The 26238-nt window shown below is 34.3% G+C and overlaps 1 protein-coding gene across 2 annotated transcripts in view; it reads left to right on the top strand.

The window, feature by feature from the left end:
- Positions 1-26238, top strand: part of LOC150107718 (casein kinase I-like) — a 300934-nt gene that overhangs the window by 205888 nt on the left and 68808 nt on the right. The window contains exon 8 of one of the 2 annotated variants that reach the window (XM_090391486.1): positions 13722-13817. The exons of the other annotated variant lie outside the window; for it this stretch is intronic. Coding sequence (XP_090247612.1) covers positions 13722-13817 — 96 coding nt within the window. The remainder of the gene's footprint in view (positions 1-13721; positions 13818-26238) is intronic. 2 annotated transcript variants of the gene reach the window in all.

Raw genomic sequence — 26238 nt, 5'->3', positions numbered from 1 at the left:
TAAAGGCTTTAAATTATTTAATGAGTAAAAAAAATGACTCCTCTATAATGTGATTCACTTTCCTTAAATGTCACCTTCCTTTACATTATACAGGAAAGTGGCTTTGACTATCATACCAAAACTGAAAATATTAAGCTCAGCTCTTTGTTATGCATATAATGTTATACTAATAAATCCAGTTTCAGTCTTCAGGACTCAATAACTAAGTTGAATAATTGCTGTACTAAATTCAATATGAAAATTAGCAAGAAAAAGGCAGAAATTATAAATAGCCAGAACTTGAAGATCAGCTGCACTCACATTGGCAAACATATAAAACAACTAAAACATTTAATCTAAATATTTAGCAAACAATTTTAGTGAAGATTGCAAATTAAATATGGAAATAGAAATGAAATAAGAAAACTGTATAGTGGAAAGACAGTTGAATAAATTTGTTGAATGAGAGAGAGAAATTAGCTTAAACACTAAACTTGGAAACATGAGAAAGTATGTGTTTCCATGTACAGGACAGTGTTTAAACGGTTTTGATTTATGGAACTGAAATTGAAATAAAGCAGTTGATTTGAATACCAGACAAGACAGCTATGAAATTCATAAGGAAAACCAGAGAAATGAACAGATATCACTGCCAGAATCATATTAAAATGAAACATATATTTGAAACCTAGTTGACATTGTTAGCATTCAAGAATGTGTAAACAGAGCTGATCTGAATAAGGATGGATTAACAGTTTGTTATTTGTCATTGTTCTCCAATAAGGTCAAATCATATTTCAGATTTAAGTCACTATTAACTGCATCAAACCACTCTGTAAGAAATTTTTGCCATCATAGTATCCTGTATGTTTCCTGAGGTTACGTATCAGAAAATAATGGTGGTGATGATTCTTCTAATGCTATCAACAGCTGTTTCCCACCTATATATCTAGCCATAGAGAGGTTCATGCCAAGACTGGTTCTGTTTTTTTTTGTCAACTTTTGACTGCTTTAGTCATATGATTGTGGTGTCATGCTTTTTGTGATGAATGCTTAATTGAATCTATCAAGATATCAACAACTTAACAAATTACATTATTTTGTTCTTATGTGGTATTTTTAGTTAATATCAGTAAAAAAGTATGAAGAATAATAGCTAACACATAGATCTTGCCACTAACCCAAACCTTCATGTACATATAACTAATCAAAAATGCTTATTCCGTATTATGATAAAATCATTAAACATTTGTTTTGTTCTTTTCTCGTATGTGTTTCCAAGAACTGCTTGGAAACGAAGTCGGAAGCCATCAATTTTCACGGGATTACTGATTTAATGATAAACGGTTTTAAAATTTCAATATCTTAATTCCTGTATATTTATTTTTAAAAAAAAAAAATTCTCTACCTGTGAGTTTTATCTGCATAATGTGTTACCTTTTCTCCTTTGAAAAAAATCAGTTTGTTAAGTACTGTTATATTATTATTATTATTTGATACCTCCGGGAAGTCAAGGACTCATTGAAGGAGGCCATCCATCACCCACACCAGCTGTGATATACCTTCTCTTAAACTCAATCACATTAGATGCACTTGCCACTTCAACAGGCGAACTATTCCACTTACTCATTGCTCTGTGAGAGAAAAATTTAGTTTTTATCTCAGTATACAAATTAACTTCAGTGGCTGCCCCTTTATTTGATCCCGCCTTTTATATGATGAAAAATTTCATCAGACAATATCTTATAACACCCATTCAGAAGTTTATACACCTCTGTCGTATCGTTCCTCTATCTCCTATTAGTCAGAGTCTGTAGTCGATGTACTCATAATCTAAGTTCCATTATTATTATTATTACGTGATACCTCCAAGGAGTCCAAAGTCTCATTGAGGGAGGACATCTACTCTACAACTCTCCGTCTCCACCACTCAAGCCACCAACAACAGCAAACCACATCATCTATACCCTTGTTCTTCAACCTGTGGTCTGCGGACCAGTGCCGGTCTGCAGAAATTTCCTGGCGGTCCACCAAAAATTTCTTAGTCTCTTAGAAACAATACTCTAGCCACATATATCAGTTTTTCTAACCTCTAAGCTGCAGCAGATGTTACACTAGCTAAAAATTGTAATTTTATAATATTGGATTTAATAAATAAAATGCTATCCACATTGGTTTATGTTTCTGTCTTAGCTTTCAACCAGTCCGCAAAATATTTCTCCTATTTTACCCGGTTCGCAGGTGTAAAAAGGTTGAAGAATGCTGATCTATACCAAATGCATCTAATGGTCACTACCACCACCACTAGTATTTTCACAGACAATCACAAACATCCATGCCCATGGTGGGATTCGAACCTGCAGCCTTTTGGCTGGAGAGCAGATATGCTAACCACTCAGTCAACTAGGCTGGTAATCCTGATATAATATTTGTAGCTCTTCTTTGCACCCTTTCCAGCTCTTCTTTATCCCCTTGGAACCCAGGAGACCAAATCTGCACACAGTAAAATATCTCCGGGTGCAGTTAGAGGGCTAGAAGGCCTTGTAAAGAGACAAAATCACTTCTTATCCTTACATGTCAATGTTTGTTTCATAGCAATTATCTTATAGGTTATATTTGCAATTTTTGCTATGTGACCCTTGAATTTAAAATTTCCATCCACCACAACTCCAAGATCCCTAGCCTAATCAATTTCTTGTAGCATAAGCACCTCTGTAGTGCAATTGGAAGAACGATGGTACATTACGCCCTTCAATTGGAAAAGGCAGTTCGATTCCTGCCATGACGAAAGAATCTTTATATGGACTTTTTCAATTGAAGGTGAGTTAGCCGATCTCGTACGGAGGTAGCAGGGTTTTTTATCCCGGAAACTCTGGTTTTTCATCCCGCATACAGACAAATCAGCCTTTCAGAACACACGCAATTTACAGACAAAAAATACTTGTGGTGGTGGTGGGCAGTAGATGGTGCTGATGTAGTTGATGGGTAGTAGAGGTTCAGTAGTGGTGGAGAGGGAGGGAGAGTTGTACAGCAGGTGTCCTCCTGCAATGAGTCTTCGGACTTCTTGGAGGTGTCTCAAATAATAATAATAATCTCACTAATATAATTTTTCATTAGATATCTCATTACACCAAAATGTACTTTACACTTACTAATTTTGAATTGACAGCCATTATCATTTGCTGACATTTCCATCCTATTCAAATTGTTCTATAAGTGCTGAATATCAACAGCATCCCAGATTACCCTGTCTATCTTTGCATCATCAGCAAACAGTTGAATATCTCTTGTCCAGATCCTTTCCAATATCATTAATGTACAGATTGAAAACAATGGCCCAAGGGCTGATCCTTGGATACATCACTGTTCACCTTAAATCTGGTAGATTCACATGTATCTTATACCATTTTCTGATACCTATTAGTGAGCCACCCACTTAATCCAAGTCGGTGGTTTATATTCCAATTCTACATTTTCCAGTTTACGCAACAGCAGATGCTATTCTATCAAATTCCTTAAAGGCCAACAGTATCATAGCATATTGATTCTCTTTATCCAATTCCACTGTGACCTTGCTGTACAAGCAAGCTTGTCTGTCAACCTACTTCTGTATAGAGGTTCTTACCAACTTCTCAGAAATCTTCACCAACACTCCAGAAGATATTAATAGGTTGTAGTTTTAGACACATCAGTTTTTGCACCACCCTCACACAATGAGCTGTTATACATTCTTTCCATTCCTTTGGAGTCTGAATGTGTCATTATCAATAATAATCAGTATGACTTATTTCATGTTTCTCTCCATGTGAATTTGTATATATTTTGTTGGAATATGAGCTGTGACCTTCCTTTAGTAAAGCCATACTTTTTCTTACAAAGCAAGCTTGTCTTTCAACCCATTTCTGTATACAAGTTCCCACTGACTTCTTTGAAATCAGTGGGAACTTGATTTCAAAGAAATTGAGAGAAGTTATGAAATATATAAAGGCCTGCACGTTATATATTTCATAACTTCTCTCACTCTTATTCTCATACATCATCTTCTTGTTATCAGCTTATCAGTATCATCCATAGTGGTGATGGATGATACTGATAAGCTGATACACATTGATTTTTGTACCACCCCTTGTGCAACGAAACTATCATACATCTTTCCATTCCTGTCACACATAATTGAGACAAGTTATACAAACATGTCAAAGGCCTAGCTAATTCAGCTGAACATGCCTTTAGCATACATGCTGACAATCCATCTACCTCTATTGCCAAATTTTTATCCATGTTATGCAGTCTTATTCTCATGCACCTCTAACTCCTCATCCAACATAGTAGTACTCTGCACCATGTTATATACACTTCTTTGATATGTCTTAGTGAGTACTCGTTAACTGAACAATCTCATTAGCTTCTGACATTAGAGTACCATCTGCAATCAGTAAAGTTATTCTTCCACATTCATTCTTTCTTTTACGTGACACATAATAATAAAAAATTATTTTTAAATGTGATGGCCTTGTCATATCTGAGGAATTTATGAAGAATTAGAATATGTAATCCTTGTATACCACAAACAAGCATTGTGGCATCCAAAAGAATACATGCTAATGCAAAATTATCTCTGTCTCTATGATAATTAGCTCTTCTTGTTCTCTTCAAGGATTAGGCATTTGCTTGTTCTGGCTGCACTAGTCTTTCCATCTTGTTGCTGGTCTACCTCTTTCTGTCTTTTTCCCTTTGGTCTATATCTATCCACTTCTTTAGGTAGCTGATATCTTTCCATCCTAGATAGATGTTCTTTCCATTTCTTTCTATATTCCTCATCATCATTCAATTCCTGCCATGTACCCTCAAGGGGTGAGGGTACATGTACAGGATATGATAGTACTACATGAAAATTTACATCATTACTAACTTCCTATCTACAATTTTCCTCCAATTCAGTCTGTTACTTGTCAAGACTCCAACATTATCAGATCTTATATTTCTGTTGTCTAAGGCACTTTGTACAGTATCACTCCACCTATATCTTGGTCTTCCTCTGGGTGAGTTTCCTGCCAACCTGGCAGAGAACATTTGTTTTGCTAATTTTTCCTCGCCCATTCTATTTAAGTGACCATACCACCTGAAATTAGCTCTGCTAACGCATTCCTGGATGCTGACAATGTCAAGTACTTTCCTAATATCCCTGTTTTTAATATGATATTGCCATTGATACCATCTGTTCATGCCTCTAATCTTTCTCAGGACTCTCATATCTGCGGTCTCTAGTCTTTGGTCAAGTGTTTTACTTCTTCCAGCTCTCAGACCCATAAGTTAAAAACTGGTTTGAACACTGTCTTGTATGCAGCTAATTTAGTGTTCCGACTAATTTCTCTCTTATTCCATATGAATTTATTCAATTGACTTCCTATCATACCAACTTTGTTGATTCTGTTGTCTATTTCCATATTTAATTTACCATCTTCATTGAAAATCGTTCCTAAGTAGCTGAAATGTTTTACTCGTTTCACAGGTTCTCCGTTCACAACGCAGTTAACATTTTTAATGATTCTGCCTATTTTCATTGTCTTTTTCTTTTTATTGCTGACCTTCATACCATATCTATTACAACAGTTATTCAATTTAGTCAGGGAATCTTGCAGACTTGTAGCGGATTTATTTAGAAGTATAACATCGTCCACATAAAGCAAAGAGCTGACATTAACACTGTCAATTTTGATATCATGTTTAATACCACTTTCCTTCATAATGTGATCCTTATGTGAACAGAGGGGATAATGCACATCCTTGTCTCACACCAGATTTAACATTAAATCATCTTACTGTACTTCCTTCAATTCTAACTGCTAACTTACAACTCAAATAAAGACTAAGTATTGCTTGATATAATGCCACATTGACACTTAATTATATATCTTTGTCATATTCCCATGCTTTCTCAACTATTTGTCGTAAAGTGAAGAACTGATCCTTACAGCCTCTATTTGGCCTGAATCCATCTTGTTCTTCACCAAGCTTTTCCTCCACAATTCTTCTCAACCGTTTCTCAAGTATACTTGCATAGATATTGCCAGGAACACTCAGTAGGGAAATACCTCTGTAATTCTCACATTCAGTTTTATTTCACTTTTTATATATGAGTACTATGAGAGCTCTACTCCAATCATTGGGAATTCGTCCCTCTGTCCAGGCTTTCTGAACTATGCAGTGTAGCCATTGTAAGACCTTTATACCACCATACTTAAGCATTTCTGGTCGAATATCATCTACTCCTGCTGCCTTTCCACATTTCAAGCCTTTGATGGCTTTTTCTACTTCAAGTATGGTTATGCATTCCTGACTGTATGCCTTTTGAGTGTTTTTTACCACTGTGCTGTCATCCTTGCTTGTTTCATTTAGCAATTTTTCGAAGTAATTACTCCATACTTCAAGGATATCTTTTTCTCCCATTTTCATGTCACCTTTATCATCTCTAATTCCTTTTACAGCACTCTTTCCTTCATTTCTAAGCTTCTTCAACAACCTCCAGAATATCTTACCACCTTCTTGATATTTATTATCTATGTTCTTGCCAAAATCCTCCCATGACTTTTGATTAGCTAGTTTTACACAGTGTTTAGCTTTCTTACATTTATCTCTGTATTCTCTAAGAGCATAAGCTGACTTATTTGCTGGGAACTTTTGATATGCTTTCTTCTTTTCCTTCATTGCCTCTTTAACTGTCCACCATGGAGTTCTGATTTTTATATCCTTGCAGATAATCTCACCCCCATGCCTCTTTGGCTGAATCAATCAGGGTTTGCCCCAAGGCTTGCCACTGAATCTCCAAGGTTTGGTTTGTGTTCTCAAACTCTTTCATTTTTTCTTGAATAATATTTGTGTATTTAGTCTACGATTCACATATGAGAGCTGCTCAAGTTTTATTCGCTTTAAAACTTTCTTGCATGTTATTCTTTTGAATATGAAATTCAATTTTATCCTGCTCAAGACTAAATAGTGATAACTTCCAATTTCATATCCTCTGTACACTCTGGTGTCCTGCATCAGGGAGAAAACATCACTATCAACAATAACATAGTCAATGAGACTTTTCTTATTCCTTGCCTCTTCTCTCTACATGTGAATTTGTGCACATTTTTATGTTGGAACATGGTGTTAGTAATAACCAGTCCATGACCTGAGCAGAAATCCAACAGGTATTTGCCATTATTATTAGCTTTGCTCTTTTCTCCAAATTTTCCCCAAATATTTTTGTATGTCTGACAATCATTCCTACTCTGCTATTTAGATCCCCAACAAGGACCATCTTTTCCTCTTTCATTGTGTCAGTTGCTTTCTCTAAAGCATTAAAAAATTCCTCTACTTCTTCCTTAGTAGAACCTTCTGTGGAACCATTGGCACAAATATGTTTCATTGTCCAATTCCCCATTCTGATATTTGCCTACATCACTCTACTTGAGAGACTGCTTGCCTTTCAAGAAGATTAGCCTCGTATTTTGTGTTGAATACTATGGCTACTCCTTCTTTTCATTGATTGTCATTACCTGAATATTACAGTTTGTATTTATTGCTTAGAAAGATCTCACCAGTTTTTGTCTTTTTTGTTTCAGTCACTTCGATCTGGTACTTATCTAATTCCTCAGCTAGCTCCATTTCTTTGCCATTCAGGCTTCTTATGTTGATAGTACCAATCTTTAACTCTGGTGATGTTGAGTTGGGGTGTGTTTTCAAATTTGTTCCAGTAGCTGACTTTTCACTGTTCGCCCTGGTTCCCTGGCGAAAACAACGGGGAGCCTTGTTTAACTGGATGATGCCCCAGCCGGCATGAAATTTTGTCATGTTGTACCATCATTTTGTATTTAGGTTTGAGCTATAAGAATACAATTTGGTCAGCTAAATCCTAAATTGGCAGCCCATCCTCATTCGTTCAGTATCCAGGTAGATACCCAACAGGTTGCACCACGAGAAGGTGAGGATTGGACATTAGGTGAGAAGCCCTGGTCCGTTCTCCGCATTTCTTTAAAGCTATGTGGAGGTCTCCTCTCAGTTATATAGCTTTGAACCTTATGCACACCTTCTATATTCCTTGATCTTTTCATTTATGTTATAAATATCTAGTTCTTTCCTGATGTCTTCATTTCTTATATGGCCCAATGATAATTAGCTCTATAATAGTGATAATCCAATATTGATGTTATGCATTTTTAATGTTCATTCTACTCATGAAAGGTAGTAAGCCTGTAGTACTTCAGTACTGTGGATCGAGCTGAGGATTAGATAACCAGGTATCTCTGCTCTAGAGACAGCATGGAACTTTTTTACATTAGTAGTTTCATGTTGATTGGTAAAAATCATCTCTTATCTTATAAGATGGTTATAGTAGTGTGCATATCTGTGTGTGTGTATATACAGTTGACCGTTGAACAATTTGGGGGGTTAAGGGTGCCGATCCCCTACATTGTTTGAAAATTTGCATATAACTTTTGACTCCCCAAAAACTTAACTACTAATAGCCTACTGTTGACCTGAAGCCTTACCAATAACATAAACAGTCAATTAACACATATTTTGTATGGTATGTATGTATGTATTATATATTATATTCTTACAATAAAGTAAGCTAGAAAAAAGAAAGTGTTATTAAATAAAATCATAAGGAAGTGAAAATGCATTTACAGTACTATACTGTGTTTTATTGGTACCGTAAGTTGACACCTGTTTACATGATGAATCATATGTCTGTCAGTACCTACATCAATGTTGTCTTATATGATACAAAACACTGTAGATGTTACACGTATTACTAACACTACACATCAAAAATGAAAAGATAATGTGAAAAGAAATTATTCATATTTATTTACAGGTATAATGATTGATGGTAGGATTCATTCTAGGCTTTATGGTAGCCTAGTGCAATTGATACGATTGCTTCATGGTAGCCTAGCCTATACACTAATGAATGAATCATTATAAAATTTTTATTTAATGCTGATTAACTAATTAATGACAATTAATTTTATGCAGTTATGATTTAATACTGCATCTTTACGTTTGTTTACATTTCTCTCAACTGCGAATGGCACCATGTACAGTCTGTTAAGTGTTTGTGTGAGTAAATTTAAATAAATTTTAACTTTTTATAATAGATTTGTGTATATTTTATAGTAGTAAATTATAAAATAGACTAGTATCTACATATATTTTATGCATTCATTACATACTTAACTTTTTCTTAATTTTTTCGATATTTCTAAGCTACAGGGTTGGTCTTGGAGTTTTTTTAAAAATTGTTACAAATCACCAAAAAATGTTCCAATATATTTATTTAAAAAAAACTGCATATAAGTGGAACGGCACAGCTCAAATCTGCATTCTTCAATGGTCAACTGTATATATAGTTTCACTGTTTCTTCCAGGTTATATGATGAACGGTACTTCTGTAGCAAAGTCACAAGAATAATTTAATACTTGTCCCTCAGTTGGAAAGACTTCCTTTCTAACTAAGTTTCCAACCCAGATGGATCAACTGGTCAGATGCAAGTGGCAAGGTGTCCCTCTTCTCTGAAGAGCTCTGATTTTTATCAGTACAAAATAGACATACTGTTGTTACATACAGTTAACTGAAATAACATACTTGTCTCATGGCCTTAATTGCATAATTCCAGCCAACAAACACACTGAACATACAGTAGATGTTTTATTTATTTATTTTTCTGTTGCACATTATGTGCTGTCCCATAATTTCTATTATTGATATTTTTTTAATCCTCTTGTATTATGTCACTGTCATTTGTTGTTAAATGTCCCCCTCATTTGTTCTAATAGATATTTTGTGATGTTATTGATTTCTTGGTATTAGAGTGGACTGCATGCTGCTTTTTTCTGCTGTAGGGGAGGTGATTTAGTACATTGTTGTATTGTTTGTGATCCTCATCTCTGCTAGGTGTGCTAATCTTCTATCGCCTGCTTTCTTGTTCCTTTTGCTGGCCTACTACTATATGGATTAGTTATCTTTTCTTCCATCCAGTATCCTAATGCTACTTTAACCTATTTTGTTACTTTGGTTCAGTAATGGTGTAAATGGACACATCAGTAGTGCTTGTTATGAGTAACCTTAACAAGTAGTGTAATATTATGCACTTTTAATGAATAAGAAAGTCTCCTACTGTTTCAGCAATATGTTAACTACCTTGTCATTCTCAGAAGCACATAAGAAATATATCTCAAACTAAAATCTTGAGAATCGAATCTTTATTTGGATCTTTTATACATACAGTTTCTCTAATTTTAGATCTGTTTCTTTTGTGTATCTGAGGATGACAGTTTAATTATTGTTGAAACTGTAGGACTTGTTCATTAAATGTAGTACAAAATGTGATTAACTCTGGGAAGTTCTGATAAAAATAGCTTAAATGTGTAGACGTTTAAATATATATGTCATTATCTTGTCTAATATGTAACTTGGAACCTGGATTAGTATCATGGGTGACCTGCTTTTAGTTTTTAGTTGGTCTAGTTAGTAAAACATCTCTAGATATTGTAATTATTTTTGTTCCCTAGTTCATATGCAAACTATTTTTGAATGCTAATTACTCATGTGATTCTGGAAATGATACTTATGCTAGCATAAGGTCTCTCTCTCTTTTTTTTTTTTTTTTTTTAAATCCACCTGAAGAAAGGATTATTGCTTCCACCTTAGTATCACCACCTCTGGCCAGACCCAGAGGTGGTGATACAATGGCTCCCACTGACCAGACCTCAATAAGGGTTGAAACCTGTCTGGTGGCCCTTCCCTTAATGCATAGCATTATGCATGTCCACAAGGAGATGTGCTTTGCATTATGGGAGATAGACAAGTAGTGATGAGAGCTTGGTCCACCTTTACACGAGTTGACTCAGTTCTGAAGATACTTCAGGTGCAAACTTTTTGTTTGCACCTGAAGTATCTTACACTTGGATAAAGGTTTGAACTAAATTTATTATAGTTTAACCAAGTGGGAAAAAACTTCCAACATCTTTCTCTAAATCCAGAGTAATTTAATAATAAGGTGAGACATGTCTTGCAACTCGTATAGGTAAATATGACTTCTCCATTGCTTCCACCTTAGTATCACTACCTCTGGGTCTGGCTCCCACTGACAAGACCTCAATAAGGGTCGAAACCAGTCTGCGTAGTGGCCCTTCTCCTAATGCATAGCATTATGCATGTCTGCAAGGAGATGTGCTTTGCATTATAGGAGATACTAAGACAAGTAGTGATGAGAGCTTGGTCCACCTTTGCCACGAGTAGCCTCAGTCCTGAAGATACTTCAGATGCAAATTTTGTTTGCTTACATTTGGATAAAGGATTAAATAAATTTGATACCATCCAAAATGCATATTTATTTAGGAATAAAAATTCTATATATCTTAGTTTATATATAGGTTTTTTTGCTATAATTACAAAAAAATAAAAAAAAGATAAAATCTATTTTTTCTGATGGTATATATGGTAATATAAGGGGTTTAATATTTATATTAGTCATAAAGAAAATCTGGTACACATGTGGAAAATTTTAATTCCCATTTATTGTCATTGTGTTAACTTGAACAAAATCTTTTGTATTTTATTTTGGTTAAATATTTACATCTGATTTTGTTCAAGTAATTTATCTTAACACGATTATGCTTAGCTTTCTCGTTACACATACAGTTTCAGTTTATCTCTCTCTCTCTCTCTCTCTCTCATTTCAGAGGGGTAGGTTAAGGTGTTAGTGTGTGCAGATTAAATTTCTTTCCTCTCTCTGTTTTATAGGAAGACAAATCATAGATGAACTCTCAGGTGATAGTGTCCGAACTTTCATTTTGTTGCTGGAATTAATTTTAGCCAACGTTTTATTTCATTTAATTGCTGCATTAAATATATTATGTCGATTTGTCTGGTTCCTGCTTGCTATAAAACCTACATAGTTATCTGCCACTTTTTTTTTTTTTGAAGCCTTTTTTGTATTTTTAATTAAAGATAAGGAAATATGAAACAGGCTTTGTAAAAAGGGAATTAGGCCTAAGTGCAAAATATTAAAAAATGAAGTTGTGAAAGTAGCATGTGGTACAGCGTTGTAGTTTTTACATGTGAAATTCTACATTATGGGTCTTTTATAAAAGATTAGTGTAATATTTTGGCAAATTTCAAATTAATTAAAGAAATTATTACATTTGAGTATTCCTTAAAAATAATAGCAATTTCAAAGTGATTATTAGATTCCTGTTAAGCTTTCCTGCCAAGGTAGTAAATGCAAACAAATACACAAATCTTTGCTACCCAGTAGGGCCGTGAACAAACATACCAATTATTAGGCCATTGTAGATGCATACATCACAGGTCATTAAAGCTCGTGTACATCTCACCTATCTGCTTTTTTTATTTATTTTATCTCTTTTTTATTCATAACACATATGGTACGGATGCTGTGAACTAAATATAGCTTCATTCATAGGCTTCATCACCTCATCTTTATTTCTATTGTGGTTCTTTCCCGTTCCTTCCCAATAGCTCGAGAGCTTGATTTGAGAATGTGGAATTAACTAGAATAAGGTTATGTGATTTATTTTATTTGTATTTTCTATTTTTCTTTTATCGTTGAAATAATTCCTATGGATAATGATAAGCTAAAAAAAGTTTCAAAAGACTACTTAATCCTTACAGCTAAAAATTATGAAAATATTATTCATTTTCATAACAGAAACGTGCCACAAATAGTATGTGTATATGGTCATATTTTAAGAGAAAAATGTGTGATTCAAATTTTTTGCATTGTGTTTTCTGAAGGCCCTGTTACAAATAGATTTTTATGTTTATCGAGACATTCTGCATTATAATAGTATCCAAGTGCAATTTGATCATGTAAGGCATGTAGCAAGTTACATGTTTTTTTATTATGTATTTTTATCATCCATAACTATTTCTCTTATATCTCAGTGAGAATTGAGAAACTTTTATGGCACTACTTCATTAATTTCATTTATTTATATTTCTACAAAAGAAATTTAAGTCTGTATTGCATATGATATTTTTATCAACACATGCTTTGACATCACTGAAGTAACACTATCACCGCTGTTTCAAACACAGTTTTTGCAAATTTGCTAGACAAAATTTAAATTTCTATTAAATTATTTTTATTGAAACAGAAGATTGCCTTGTTATATAAATTGGGTGAAAATTTCTTGTTTTTGCACTCCTGGAAATATACATACAATCAAACTGCAATATTACTGTCTTAGTCTCTTATAAATTTAATGTCTTAGAATGATTATAAAAAAGGTTGAGAATCATTGATCAGAGCTATTGATTTGTAATATCTTTATAAGGGATGTTTTGTTTTTTTAATATATCTTGCTGTTGTGTATAAAAGTAAGGTTAATTTTACTATATATATATATAAAGCAACCTTTAGTAAGGGGAGGTTGGAGTAGTGATTCATTTGCATCTCATCTGTCAGTATTATATAGTGTGCCTTTCCTTATTTTTAGCAAGTTTCATTCAAAACATACTTCCATTAAATTAAGGGTTAACACAACTCTCATAAGTTGGATTTAAAAAAAAAAAAAAAAAAAAAAAATCAGAATTATCATCAGTTATTGAAACCAGTAGGGAAAGAGAGGACATATTAACATTTGGATAAACAGGAAAAAGGACATTTATTATTCATTTGGGTTACAAGCTGCACTTTTCTTTCCTCCCTTTTCTATTACTGAAGAAAAACAAAGATCTGAATTCTTTAACTAAGAGCAGAGCAAGGACTCTGATGACTAACATAGGTCAAGGGAACTGGAGAAATGCAGTAGCAAGAGGGGTAAGTGATAAATGTGCCTGCTTTATCTTTCCCCTGCCCTTCTCATCTCCCTTGTAATGAAGCTGTTGTGTGGGTAAAATGATTTAACTTAATGAATTAATGTAAAGACAATATTGCACCAAATTTTTTTATCCTGCTGCCTGCTTTTACTAACATTTGCAAAAATATTAGTCAACAGTAAACATTTCCTTACCCTCCCATTTGTTCTGCTAGTGAATCTGACTGCATGATGAATTATTTTTTCATTTATTTAAAATGTTTATTTTGACTTTATAAGTTACCTCCCCACAACATTAAAAGTATCTTAGGATGTGTGTGTATATAAAATAAGTGATATTGCTTTGGACATAACAAAAGCAGATCATTGTTATTAAGCCTCATGTTACATTTCCAAACATCAGTTGAAAAAAAAAAAATTTAGCTCACTATGTGTGAATGGGTTGACAGTATTTGAAACTAAAGGTTTACAATATATACACTTGATCAGTCTTTATTTTACATTGTTATTTATAATACAAAATTATATCTTTAAATTTTTTTAAAATATCATTTGAGGACAAAATAGATCAATAACATGTGAACATTTTAAGAAACATGAAATTTCAATTCTCAAATGGATTTTCAAATGATTTATATATAGAAAAATTTATAGAGTTCGTTTTTTCTACAGAAACTGTTTTAAATTCAAAATGTTCCTGAAAAATATGAATCATTCCATTTTTTGATATTAGCTTTAATTTTGCTAATACTTTTCAAAGAATTTTGTCAGTTTAACACAAATATCCTATATTGGTCTTTTTCTTATTTTTATTGCTGCTATTTCTAGTTTTCTGCAGAAACAGACCATCTCGTATGTTTCTTTTTAATCCTAGAATAGCAGTAATTTGTAAAAATGATAATGTCAAAGTCACGTAACTCACACTACTACTTGTTTTCTATCTGAGTTATTGTTGATTCTCACTACAGCAAACTTGCAGGGATCGCATGAATAGTTTGTAATATTGAATAGGTTTCTATAGTGAATTTTCTTTAGAATAGCATGCGCTTGGAGCTTCAGTCAGGACTTTTCATTTTGTTATGAATGAGTCAGCTTGTTATAATTCTGTTTGCTGTAGCGAGTCTACTGCAGTTGAAATTCCTAGTATACTTTAATTTCAACTTGATATCATTTGACATCTGTTATAATGGACACCAGTTACTATAGACAGCAACAAAAGCAAAAGTAAACTGGCCAGAAAAACATATGCAATTAAGTCATAACACATTGGCCTCATATCTTTAGTTGCTTTAGCCATAATTTCAATAAATAACAGGTTTTTCTACTCTACTTTTGCAAGAGCAGTTTTAGCATATTTACAAAACACGTCATTAAATTTATGTCAGCCAGTTTTCTCTATAATAAAGCTTATTAACATTTCAGTCATCCCAATCCCTCTGCCACTTGCAAACCTGAACTGAATTGTAACTGAAAAAATACACCAACCCAAAGGACAGTTAAAAATTAATGCTTGAATATCTTTGCCACTTGTTATATCAAGTACAACTACAAACTGTGTGTAGAACAAACACCAAATTATTAACAGTTTCCTTTTATAAACAAATATTTGAAACTAAAATAATAAATGAAGAATTTTTGAAAAAAAACAATGTTATTTTCAAAGAATTTTTCATGAGTAATTTTGATGACACATGGTAATTTTTGATGATTCACATGGTGATTTTAGAGTTAAATTGAACATGTTGATGAGAGGGAAAAGTTTCTAATCACATCATAATGATATTTCAGTAACTTTTTGTTGACAAGAAATTAATATGAAGTAATTTTTAACAATTTAAAATTGGGTATTTGTTTTTCAAAAATATTTATATATAAGAAAGTCTCTTTATGATTTATAATATAGCATTACCTTAATGTTATAACCTTACTGTTAATGTAATGAAATTATCTAAATTATTGTTTTATTAAGTCACATATATTTACTGAATATTTTATTCTGTTGTATTGGATACAGATAGCAAGATTTTTCAGAAAGGGATAACTTATAAAATGAAATTGATTGAATCGAGAAGAAATACTTTATTCAGAACATTATAATTGTGAAATAGTTGTTGATATATGCTGGATAGCTAATTAATCCTTAATTTGATATCTTAGCTTGTAAAATATGACATGTTAAAAACAGTTACTTCTCAACTTCAACACTTGTTGCTGATAAATTTGTGATCCCTTTAACAACTTGTATGTTTTTATAATATCTCCTCTCTTCTTTGTATTTCTCAAACTTCACAGACCACATTCCTACTTTCTACTACTTGTCTTCATTATTCATAATTCTACAGGTCAGATATATCATCTTAGTTACCTGCAGCTGGATCTTTTTAACTGGTTCCTCATCTCCTTGAAACCTAGATGACCGTAGTCAAGCATAGCAGTCCATATGTGGTCTTATTAAAGCCTTGTAAATTGGGAGAATAACTTCCTTATTCCTACAAGTTAGTGTTTCTCTTCAACATTACAATTATCCAATGTGATGACTAAGCCACCTTAGCAACGTGGACTCTGAACTTTAACTCACTGTCTGCTATTATCCCTAGGTATCATAAGCCACTTGCAATAAATTCTCATTAATATAATACTCACCCTTGTCCTCAGTGAAGGATGCATAATCTTGCACTGATGTTGCTTCCCTTTGATAATACCCAGATCTACAATGGGATCATATTTGTCTGATCCTGTTTTGTCATGATGGTCTCTCAGATTTTTGGTAATGTCATGCCACAACAACACTGCAATATTCCCTATTCCCTTAACTTGAACGATTTTGGCTGCATCACATTGCAGAGTCTGGGAGACCATCATTTTGAGACTATCAGCAAATCTCCATCACTACATTCATAGAGGGAACCTGTTGGGACTTGGGACTGTAGGAGCCTGCCCTTTATAATCAGTCTGTATTTACCTTCCTACTAGTGTTCCTGCATACATGTGCTCAATATATCTTTCTGTGTTCATGAAGATTCCTTGGTGACCAAGGCAAAATATTGGCTTATTAATCTAATTAAATAAATTTAGTTCATTATTAGCTTTTGATTTCTGTTCCCCCTCCCCATTAAACAACGAGTGATTCTTACTCAACCTTCTCTTTATTCTGTCCATCTCTTCCTCTGGTCTTGAGCACTAGCCCCTTTCACCTTGTCCTCTCCAAAGACTACAACATTTAGCTGTTCAAGAGACATAAAATTCCTTTTTTTTTTTCTTCTTACTTTCTTGCTCATGCATATAGCACTGAAATGCTATCGATTTTGCAACCTTCAATAGGTCTGACATAAAAATTTAGCAACATTAAACTGACTCATAATAAATATTTGCCTGTAGCATCAAACTGTTCAAGTCAGCCTACAAGGATTCTGTTTCAGATAGACCCATTATCACTGAACAGAACTTTGCGTTGCCATCATATAATCTTGAATTTGTATAATAACTTCCCAGGTGGAATCTTCCCAAATGTCTTGGCAAAGTCCCAAAGTATGATGGTATACCCATTTCTCTTATCCAAGTCTGCTGTCACTGTTGTAAAATGTGAGCAGATTACCAAAGCAAGACCAACCTTACTTTAGCTACTGCTAGATGCTGGTCCTCCAGTACTTTAATGACCGCTTCAGTGATACAGATTGGCCTGTAATTAGCTGCGTCAGTCTTAGTTCCACCCAATGTAGATGGAATTATCCTGTCCTCCTTCCACTTATTAGGAATATTTCATCAAGAGTTTGATGCAAATATAGCATATCTTTAATGAGTGAAAAGGGACAGTATAACTCCATTATAAGGGTGGAAGCAGGACTGATGTAACTAATTATAGACCAGTTTCTATCTTTAATACTTCCACCTCTATCTTTTCTTCTAGTTCTACCTCAGTTTTCAAAGTGCTAATGGTGTGTCTGAAATGTTTACATTATCAAAGTAATAATTCAGACATTTCCTGTACATTTGTTACTTTCTTGCCATTTGTATGATAGAACCAAGACTCACTATGTCAGTCACACTCCCAGACTGTTTTTTATACTTGTGCCTATTCATCACATTTCTCCTGACATCAGTTCTGTGATCTTTTCTTTTTATACAGTTCTTACTTTAAAGTTTTGTTCATTCATCATGCTCCTAACTCTGGTGTTATAATTGATTATAACTTTCCTGAGACAACCCTTAACGATTTCCCATGTGCTGCTGATTTTTCTACTGTACAGTTTTTCATATCACAGCATAGCTTCAAGCTACTTCTGCAGCTTGGCATTTGGTATATAGGTGGCATATTGGATTATACTACTTTGAAACTGTTTTCTGTTATTATAATGTTTCAAAAGTGATTTAATTTTATCTTCTGCCCCAAAAGTAAGTACAGCATTAATTATTGAGGGACTGAAGGTCCCTAAACCAACCTTAAGTACTCTAACCATTTCAAAAAATTTTTCCATACGTTAATATTGGCCATAACAAGCAAGCAGCCAGTCGTTTTTCTGTTCCCCTGTGCCTTCCCACCGTTAAACAACTCTTAAACCTCGACAAGCACATGGATAACCTGGAACACACCTTATCATGCTTGATGAAACTCTTCTCCTGGAAAATTGACAAAAAGCTCGAAGCAATCCGTGATTATCATCTCAAAGCTAACATGCTTACTGCAGACAGCATCAGCAAGCCTAGCGATCTCATTGCTTCATCAGTTCAGGACATGATCAAGGCATAAAATAAGAAGCACAATGCCATCATCCTAACCTTCCATTTGGAAACTGATGCAGTGCTAAATGACATATGCAGGCTAACTGAACAATGCAGTTTCGACCACGAGAAAATCGTCAGATGTCAACATTTCAGGCCCACGATCACATGGAGAGATGGAACAAACTTCCAACGCTTAATAAATGCGACATGCGATACCACGACAAGTCAGAAGGCACCAGCCCAGCATCACATGTATGAGCCCGGCCAGATGTGACCTTTGCACAGTGCAAAAAAGGTGGCAATTAAGAAAAGAGCCAGAAGAAAAATGTTAAAGTGGAGAAGAAACATGTACAATCAATTACATAGAAGGGATATTAATGAGAAATCAAACTCTGTAAACAACCAGTGTGAAAACTCCTAAACACTACATAGGAAACGAGTGGGACACATGGTCAAAAACAACTTCAGAACCTTCCAGGTTCATTTCACAAGTATACGCACCCTCAGTTCTAACCTTAATGTTCACTTTCACCTTCAGTCTGCAAAACCTCACCTACTTTTCCTGACAGAAACTTAAATCTCATTCCCCTTAAACATTACCGTCCTGCTTTTCCAACTACACACTCTTCAACTCCTTTCACCTCAGAGATGAGGTCTGTGCCTGTGTTCAATCAAGCAGGTAAAGAGGTCGAGACTTTTTTTTGCAATCACAAATGATCTCACACAAATTGTCCATATGTCCACTAGAATACCAGACGTTGCCAACCACTCTCCAAACACTTTGAATCTTTTCCTTACCTGTGACCCATCTAAGTACATGGAATCTCTTACACTGTGAACGTGTGCTACATGGACTACGCTGTCTCCTACATGGACTACACTGTGAATGTCTGCCCTCTAGGCAGCTCATACCACAATGTAGTGTAGATCTCTCGCCTCCATGAAGCAACACAAACATTTGTGTCCATTCATTGTATAGCATTACCAGAAAGTCAAGTGGGATGATCTTTGCAACTTCTACTCCTCATTTCCTTGGTCAGATTTGGTCTCACCTGAACCAAACCTATGTGCAGAAAGAATCACTGAAATAATACTCATTGGTATGGAAACATTATTCTCTGTTCCACCCTAAATTCTTATCCCTGTCTAAACCTTGGTTCTCCTACAGGTATACCAAGGCTGTGTAAAAGAAGAGTCAGGCATATCACAACTGACTTACATCCAAAACTCCATCTTCCTTATACAGTCTACATCAGAGCCTGGAATAGCTGCAAAAAAAAATTATTCTCAACATCAAAAACTGATTTTGAGATAGCTGAAAGCAAGAAACTTGCATCCTGCCCAAATAGCAGCTATGCCTTCTGGGCTCTAGCTAAAGCTGTTGGCTGTAATTTCTGCCCAACACTACTCCCACCATCATCACCCATAGAAAAAACCAACCTCCTGGCTACCTACTTCTCCAATTCTTGCATAGCTGATCATGATAAATGTCACCCAACCATTCCAAGCATCCAAAACTCAATGGCACATTTGATCTTTCACTGGAAAGAGATCAGAAAAAGTTTGCTCAAACTGGATACCAAAAAATCTCCTGGTTCTGATGGCATCCCTCCAATTGTTCTGAAGGCCTGTGCTCCAGAGCTGATTCCCACTTTATGCGTCTATTTACTTTTTTATTCCATCGGTATCTATCCTACACTCTGGAAATTAGCCTCTATACTTCCTAAGAAGGGTGACAAATCCTTACTTTCAAGCTATTGTCTAGTTTCTCTCACCTCATTTTTTTCTAAAGTAATGGAAAGAACCATCAGTCACCAACTCCTACACTACCTTGAAGACTCATCTAATAAATGACTGACAGTATGAATTCTGTCACTGTCCATCAACAGGGAATCTATTAACCTACCTTACCCATCTCTGGACAAACACCTTGGAAAGGTTTGGCAAATCTCAAGTGGTTGCTCTTGATATCTCCAAAGCATTTGACCGAGTTTGCACAAAGACCTATTAGGAAAACTCCCATCATTCAGTCTGTCCCCCATGACTTCTGCAGTTGGGTAGACAGCTTTCTGGCCAGACACTCAAAGTGAGCATCTGGCCAGAAAGCTATCTTCTAGCTATACAACTAAGGCTGGGATTCCATCATCATCATCAAATTCCTGCCATGTACCCTCAAGGGGTGTACAGGATATGACAGTACTACATGAAAAAATTACATCATTACTAACTTCCTATCTACAATTTTCCTCCAAATCAGTCTGTTACTTGTCAAGACTCCAACATTATCAGATCTTATCATCTAAGGCACTTTGTACCATATCAATCCACCTATATCTTGGTCTTCCTCTGGGTCATTTTCCTGCCAACCTGGCAGAGAACACTTGTTTTGCTAATCTTTCCTCTCCCATTCTATTTAAGTGACCATACCACCTGAGATTAGCTCTGCTAACGCATTCCTGGATGCTGACAATGTCAAGTTCTTTCCTAATATCCTCATTTTTAATATGATATTGCCATTGATGCCATCCGTTCACGCCTCTAATCTTTCTCAGGACTCTCATATCTGCAGTCTCTAGTCTTTGGTCAAGTGGCTGGGATTCCATAAGGCTATATTCTCTCATCCACTCTCTTCTTTCTGTACATAAATGATCTAATCCATCTGACTGCCAATTCGGTACATAGTTTTGCTGATGACAGAACATTACACTCTTCCTTTTCATTTGACAAACTCTGCAAAGCACAAATTACTACAGCCTCCAGAAATCTAACCTCTACTACCTTAAATTCCGATCTTCAAAGCATTCATCAATGGGATTTGGGTAACATTATCAACTTTAATGCCAGCAAAATACAGCTTTGCATTATTTCCCACAAAAAAGAACCCTGTTCTTCCAATCTTACTTTTTACAATACTCAAATTGCTATTCAAGATGAGATTAGCCTTCTCTGAATAACTATAATATCTAATCTCTTTTTCTTGGCACAAACATATCACAACTATTGCCTCCTCTATATCCAAAAAATTAGGCTTTCTCCTTTGCTCAAGGCATTACTTTAACTCTTAATCCTATACACACAATAAATCTGCTTGACCATTGAATACTGCTCTCATATCTGGGGTGGTGCCCCTAAGAGCTCCATGAAAATACTGGATTCTATATATAAAAGAGCATTTAGGTTGATTGATGACTCCCTCTCTCAATAATACACTCCACTCACTTTCACATAGGTGTTCAGTTTCTGCAGCCTGCATCTTCTATAAATACTTCTATGGCTGCTGTTCATCAGAATTGGCATCAGTAAATCCTCCATTCTCTTGAAAATCTGTCCAGTGCAGCAGCTAACCAGCACCCCTCTCACAGTTCAACTCCAAACCCACAGAACAAATTTCTTGTATTCTTCATTTATCCCTTCTGCTGCTGCCTTCAGGAACAGTCTTCCACCACATCCCAAGGAATACAATCCACAGCTTTTAAAATCAAATGTGAATAAGTTATTTACATAGAATACAAGACTTATTGTCCACCACAGTACTAATGTACTATAACCAACCTCTCATGAATAGACTGTCCATTTAAGGAAAAAAAAAGTGAGGTAGACAGACAAATTCTCAGTTGCTGTGACCCAATCTGATATACTTGCTTACAAGTCCCTTCTATCATATTTTGTTTAAGGAAGTTTTTCCTTAGTAACTGCATAAATTCTTTTCCTTTTCTCTTGCATGCTTTCTCCTACTTTCATCTATATTCCCATTCCAGTGTATATTGCACATAATGGGAGCACTTCTTGTATCCATAAGGGTTAATTTGCCTATGCAGTTCAGTCCTCTTTAGATGACCCTAGACTGTAGCAGCATCAACTATGTGGGTTTGTCTCACAGACCTTGAATTGCACTAAATAGAAATTTGTGGGACATATCCATTGCCTCTTACAGAAGTTTAAATAGCTTGGCTGCCAATAGATTGGACTGGAAAGTTATTGTTCTTGGTAGCCTCAACCTGCCTTAGGCAGATGAGAAAGTTGATCCATTGCCTGTATTACTCCTATCATATCATTTCCACTTTCCCCTACTCTGGTCGGATTGAATTTATCTGCATCCTAGACAAGCAGAACTCTTCCTCCCTTCTTATTCTGCTTGTCCTTCCTGAATATACTGTATCCATCATATTTATCTCTGTAAGGATATCCTCTTCTGTCAACTCATTCTCACTAATGCCAATAATTTTTGGATCCATTTGCAATTACTAATGCTAAACATTCCCCAGCTTTATTCCTGATGCTACTTGCATTAACATACATGATAACTGATGATCACTAATAGAAGATTTTGATATAGAAGTGCAGGGCCGGTACTAGACTGGACGTTGTCCACCTACAAAGCTGAAATGGGTGTCCCGAAACAAATGGCAATTTATTTATTTATTTTTATTTTGTCATAATCATGTGGAAAGAATTTACAAGAAAGAAATTAAATTACACATTTGTTCTTGAAAACATTTTATTAATTAAAATTTAAATTTCCTAGTTTTGATATTAACAAAATTATCTATAATATTCTTAATGTCTAAGTTTTCACATATATCGTTTTCAATAGACAGTCGATAGTACTGTTCTTTTTTAAATTTTTATTTAATTCTTTCCATTTTGAGAAGTTTTTCATATGAATTGAACTTGTTTCATGTCTATGTAAAGTTTTAGATAAAGTTCCCCAATCATTGTACCCTTCTACAAGACTGCTAGATTCAATAGATGAAAACAGTTTACAAGAAAAGTAGAAAACTGAATTTAAAGATTCAGAATATCTTAATCTTTAAATTCTGTTTTCTGCTTTCTTAAATCTTAAAATCCTATATCACGCTACACCTGGTTAGAATGGTTAGAATTACTTACATTGGTGACATGATGATTTCACAGAGTTCTGCATGCTCTGCACCGGTTGAACTGGGCCAAACGACTACTAGCGCTTCAGCAGAATGAGAAAATACATTATGGGATAGGGTCGTTACACAGGGCTGCTCTGAGCTGAGCGAAGCAGTGTGCTTGCTGCCTAAGAAGGTGCGTTCGTGACAATCTTAGTGGGAGAAAATCTGATCTATTTTTAAGCGGAATATGTAAATTTGCAGCAATTATATTGACTTACCTAATTATTATTACTTAATTCGTTTACAAAAATTTAAAGAAAGAATGAAACTTCATACTAACACTTCGAAAGGGTGCCCACCTGCATTGCAGGCCTGCTTCCACTGGCCCTGTAGAAGTGATAACCAATATTACTTATATCTGACAAAACTAGTTCTACAGTTATTGAACTCATCCCTTCCATTCTGTGTTTCTTTCACTCCTTGCTATCATGGTTTAAATGTTGATCACTTAATACTTGATATGAACATCTAAGCTCTCTCATGCAACCACTCTAACAAATCTTTCTCTGTTTATATTTACGCTTTCACTGAACAATTTCTCTTGACCCTTGTCATCTAATCCATTCAAGTGCAATCCATACTGTAAATACACATTCTTCTTGCCATCAAAGTCATCCTACGCATCAACTTACTGTTACACCATTTCTTCTATACATCATTTGCAATCACAGTTTTCTTTTTTAATTCACTTCTGTCATACCTTGGCAGTAGATTAACATCTTGACTCTTTTCTTCTCCCCTCTCTTTTAACAACTTTCATATCTTCTCTCACACTGCTTATCTCTTTTCAAGTCATTGCAAGTATTTCATATAGGAAGAATAATCTAAGTTTTAATAAGGGAATACCGTGAGTAGACATATAAAAACAAAATTAATAATGGAAAAACTCACGTAAAAAGATTATTTAATAGTATAATTTTCGCTTGCATGTCACAGGCTTAAAATGTTCTGCAGATGCCTGTGACATGCAGGCGAAAATTATTAAATAATCTTTTTATGTGAGTTTTTCCATTATTAATTTTGTATTTAAGAATAATCTATTTGAAACAAATCATGTAATTTATATTTATCCAGTAGAGTGCAAAACATTTATGCATTTTCTGTTGCATCTGTCACATGATTGGACAGATGCAGTATATATCAATGAACAATCTTTAAAGTAATCAAATATGAAATAAAGAAGGCAAGTGTTCAAAATGTTTAAACAGAATATTGAATACTGTGACAATTATCAGTTATATATAGATACATAGAGAAGTAGTCTTTTGTCTAAAAATTGTATGGTATTACTTCATGTTTATCAAATATATTCAGTATTTGGATAAATATTAGATCATATGAAATCTTTATTATTAATATTAGATGTAGTAGGTATTCATTTACATTTCACTGAATAAATAAATTATAGTAAGAAATATTCAGAGATGTTGGCCACAGATTTTTTAGTATAATTTAATCAGTGGAGTATGTGTTTTTAATTGGTAATGTAAATTAATGTATAGCTAGCCAAACCTGTTTGATTCAATCAGGTTGGCTGTATATTCAGTGTATGTGTGCAATTAGTGGATGTGCACTCCAATCAGCACACTGTGGGTTTAAATTCTGCTGTGGGCAGATGCTTGTCAATGTTAAAAGACTAAGAGCTGGGATATAAATTTCATCACTGGTGTGAGACTGCATCCGAAGTATTGTAAGTCTGAAGTGGCTTGGGAAAAAAAAAGTTCTGTGTTTGGTCTCAAGTAGGATTGTGTTTAAAAAAAAAAAAAGTGTGTGTGTATGTATATATATATATATAACATAGAAAATTAAACAAGAGAAAGCTGAAGAGAGGTTCTGAAATATTATTTTGTATCGATTATCATCATTGTTATTGTGTTGAATGAAATTACATAATCCAAGTTGCTGGAAAGCTGAATGTTATATAATAATGTAGTTAGAGATATAATTCTCATAATAAATGGTTTGAGAAGCCTACTGAAGACTGACAAACTTAACAGAATAATTCAGATGTTTCATGGTAGGTTGCATAAGGTTATAAATGTATAAAATTGGATATACTCCTGAAAATCAAAACTCATTCTTAACATATATATATGTTAAGAGTATCTGGGGTTACCAGCTCAGTTAACACATTTGTGTGGTGACCTACTCATGCAGTTTGAAGGTAATCTTGATTTAATATATTTGGAAGGATCAAGATAGATGATAGATGTCTAATAAAGATCTTTTATCCCTATACTTAAAGAAATAAAAAACAAAACTCAGAATATGGTGTGAAAGCTTAAAATATAAAATTCTTGATGAATGAAAATATATATTGATATATAGAGTTGTTTTAACTCATCAGTAATGAAGTAAATAATGAAAACTTTATATAATATTATCAGTGAACTTTGTTCATTGCTATCTAAAAGAATTGAAATTGAAAACCATTGAAGCTAAGAGAATCTTTTTGTTTTCATTCTTATTTCACTTGGGTATGAATAAACAAAAACATACATAAAACTCATAACTAAGTTAATTGCCTGATATCCATATCCCTTTCAAACTTTTATAATGTATGGCACCATCTAGGATGCAAAGAACCTTTGTCAGGGCTTTTCAACTAAAGGTTGAGTGTGTTGACTATTAAAAAAAAATAAAAATAAAAAGCACACGAATGTTCTTTGCATTATGAGATACCGGAGAAATTCTGTGTGAAGTTAACTGCATCTGTATACCAGTAGCCTAGTTTTGAAGATATTTTACATGCAAATTTTTATTTGCTTGTACCTACGTA

Source organism: Typopeltis vanoorti, chromosome 4 (genome assembly GCF_054136105.1).
Source record: "Typopeltis vanoorti isolate ZY-2024b chromosome 4, IOZ_Tvanoo_1.0, whole genome shotgun sequence".
Classification (NCBI taxonomy): domain Eukaryota; kingdom Metazoa; phylum Arthropoda; class Arachnida; order Uropygi; family Thelyphonidae; genus Typopeltis; species Typopeltis vanoorti.
The sequence above is the reverse complement of the archived record's forward strand: the minus strand, read 5'-3'. Positions and strand labels throughout refer to the sequence as shown.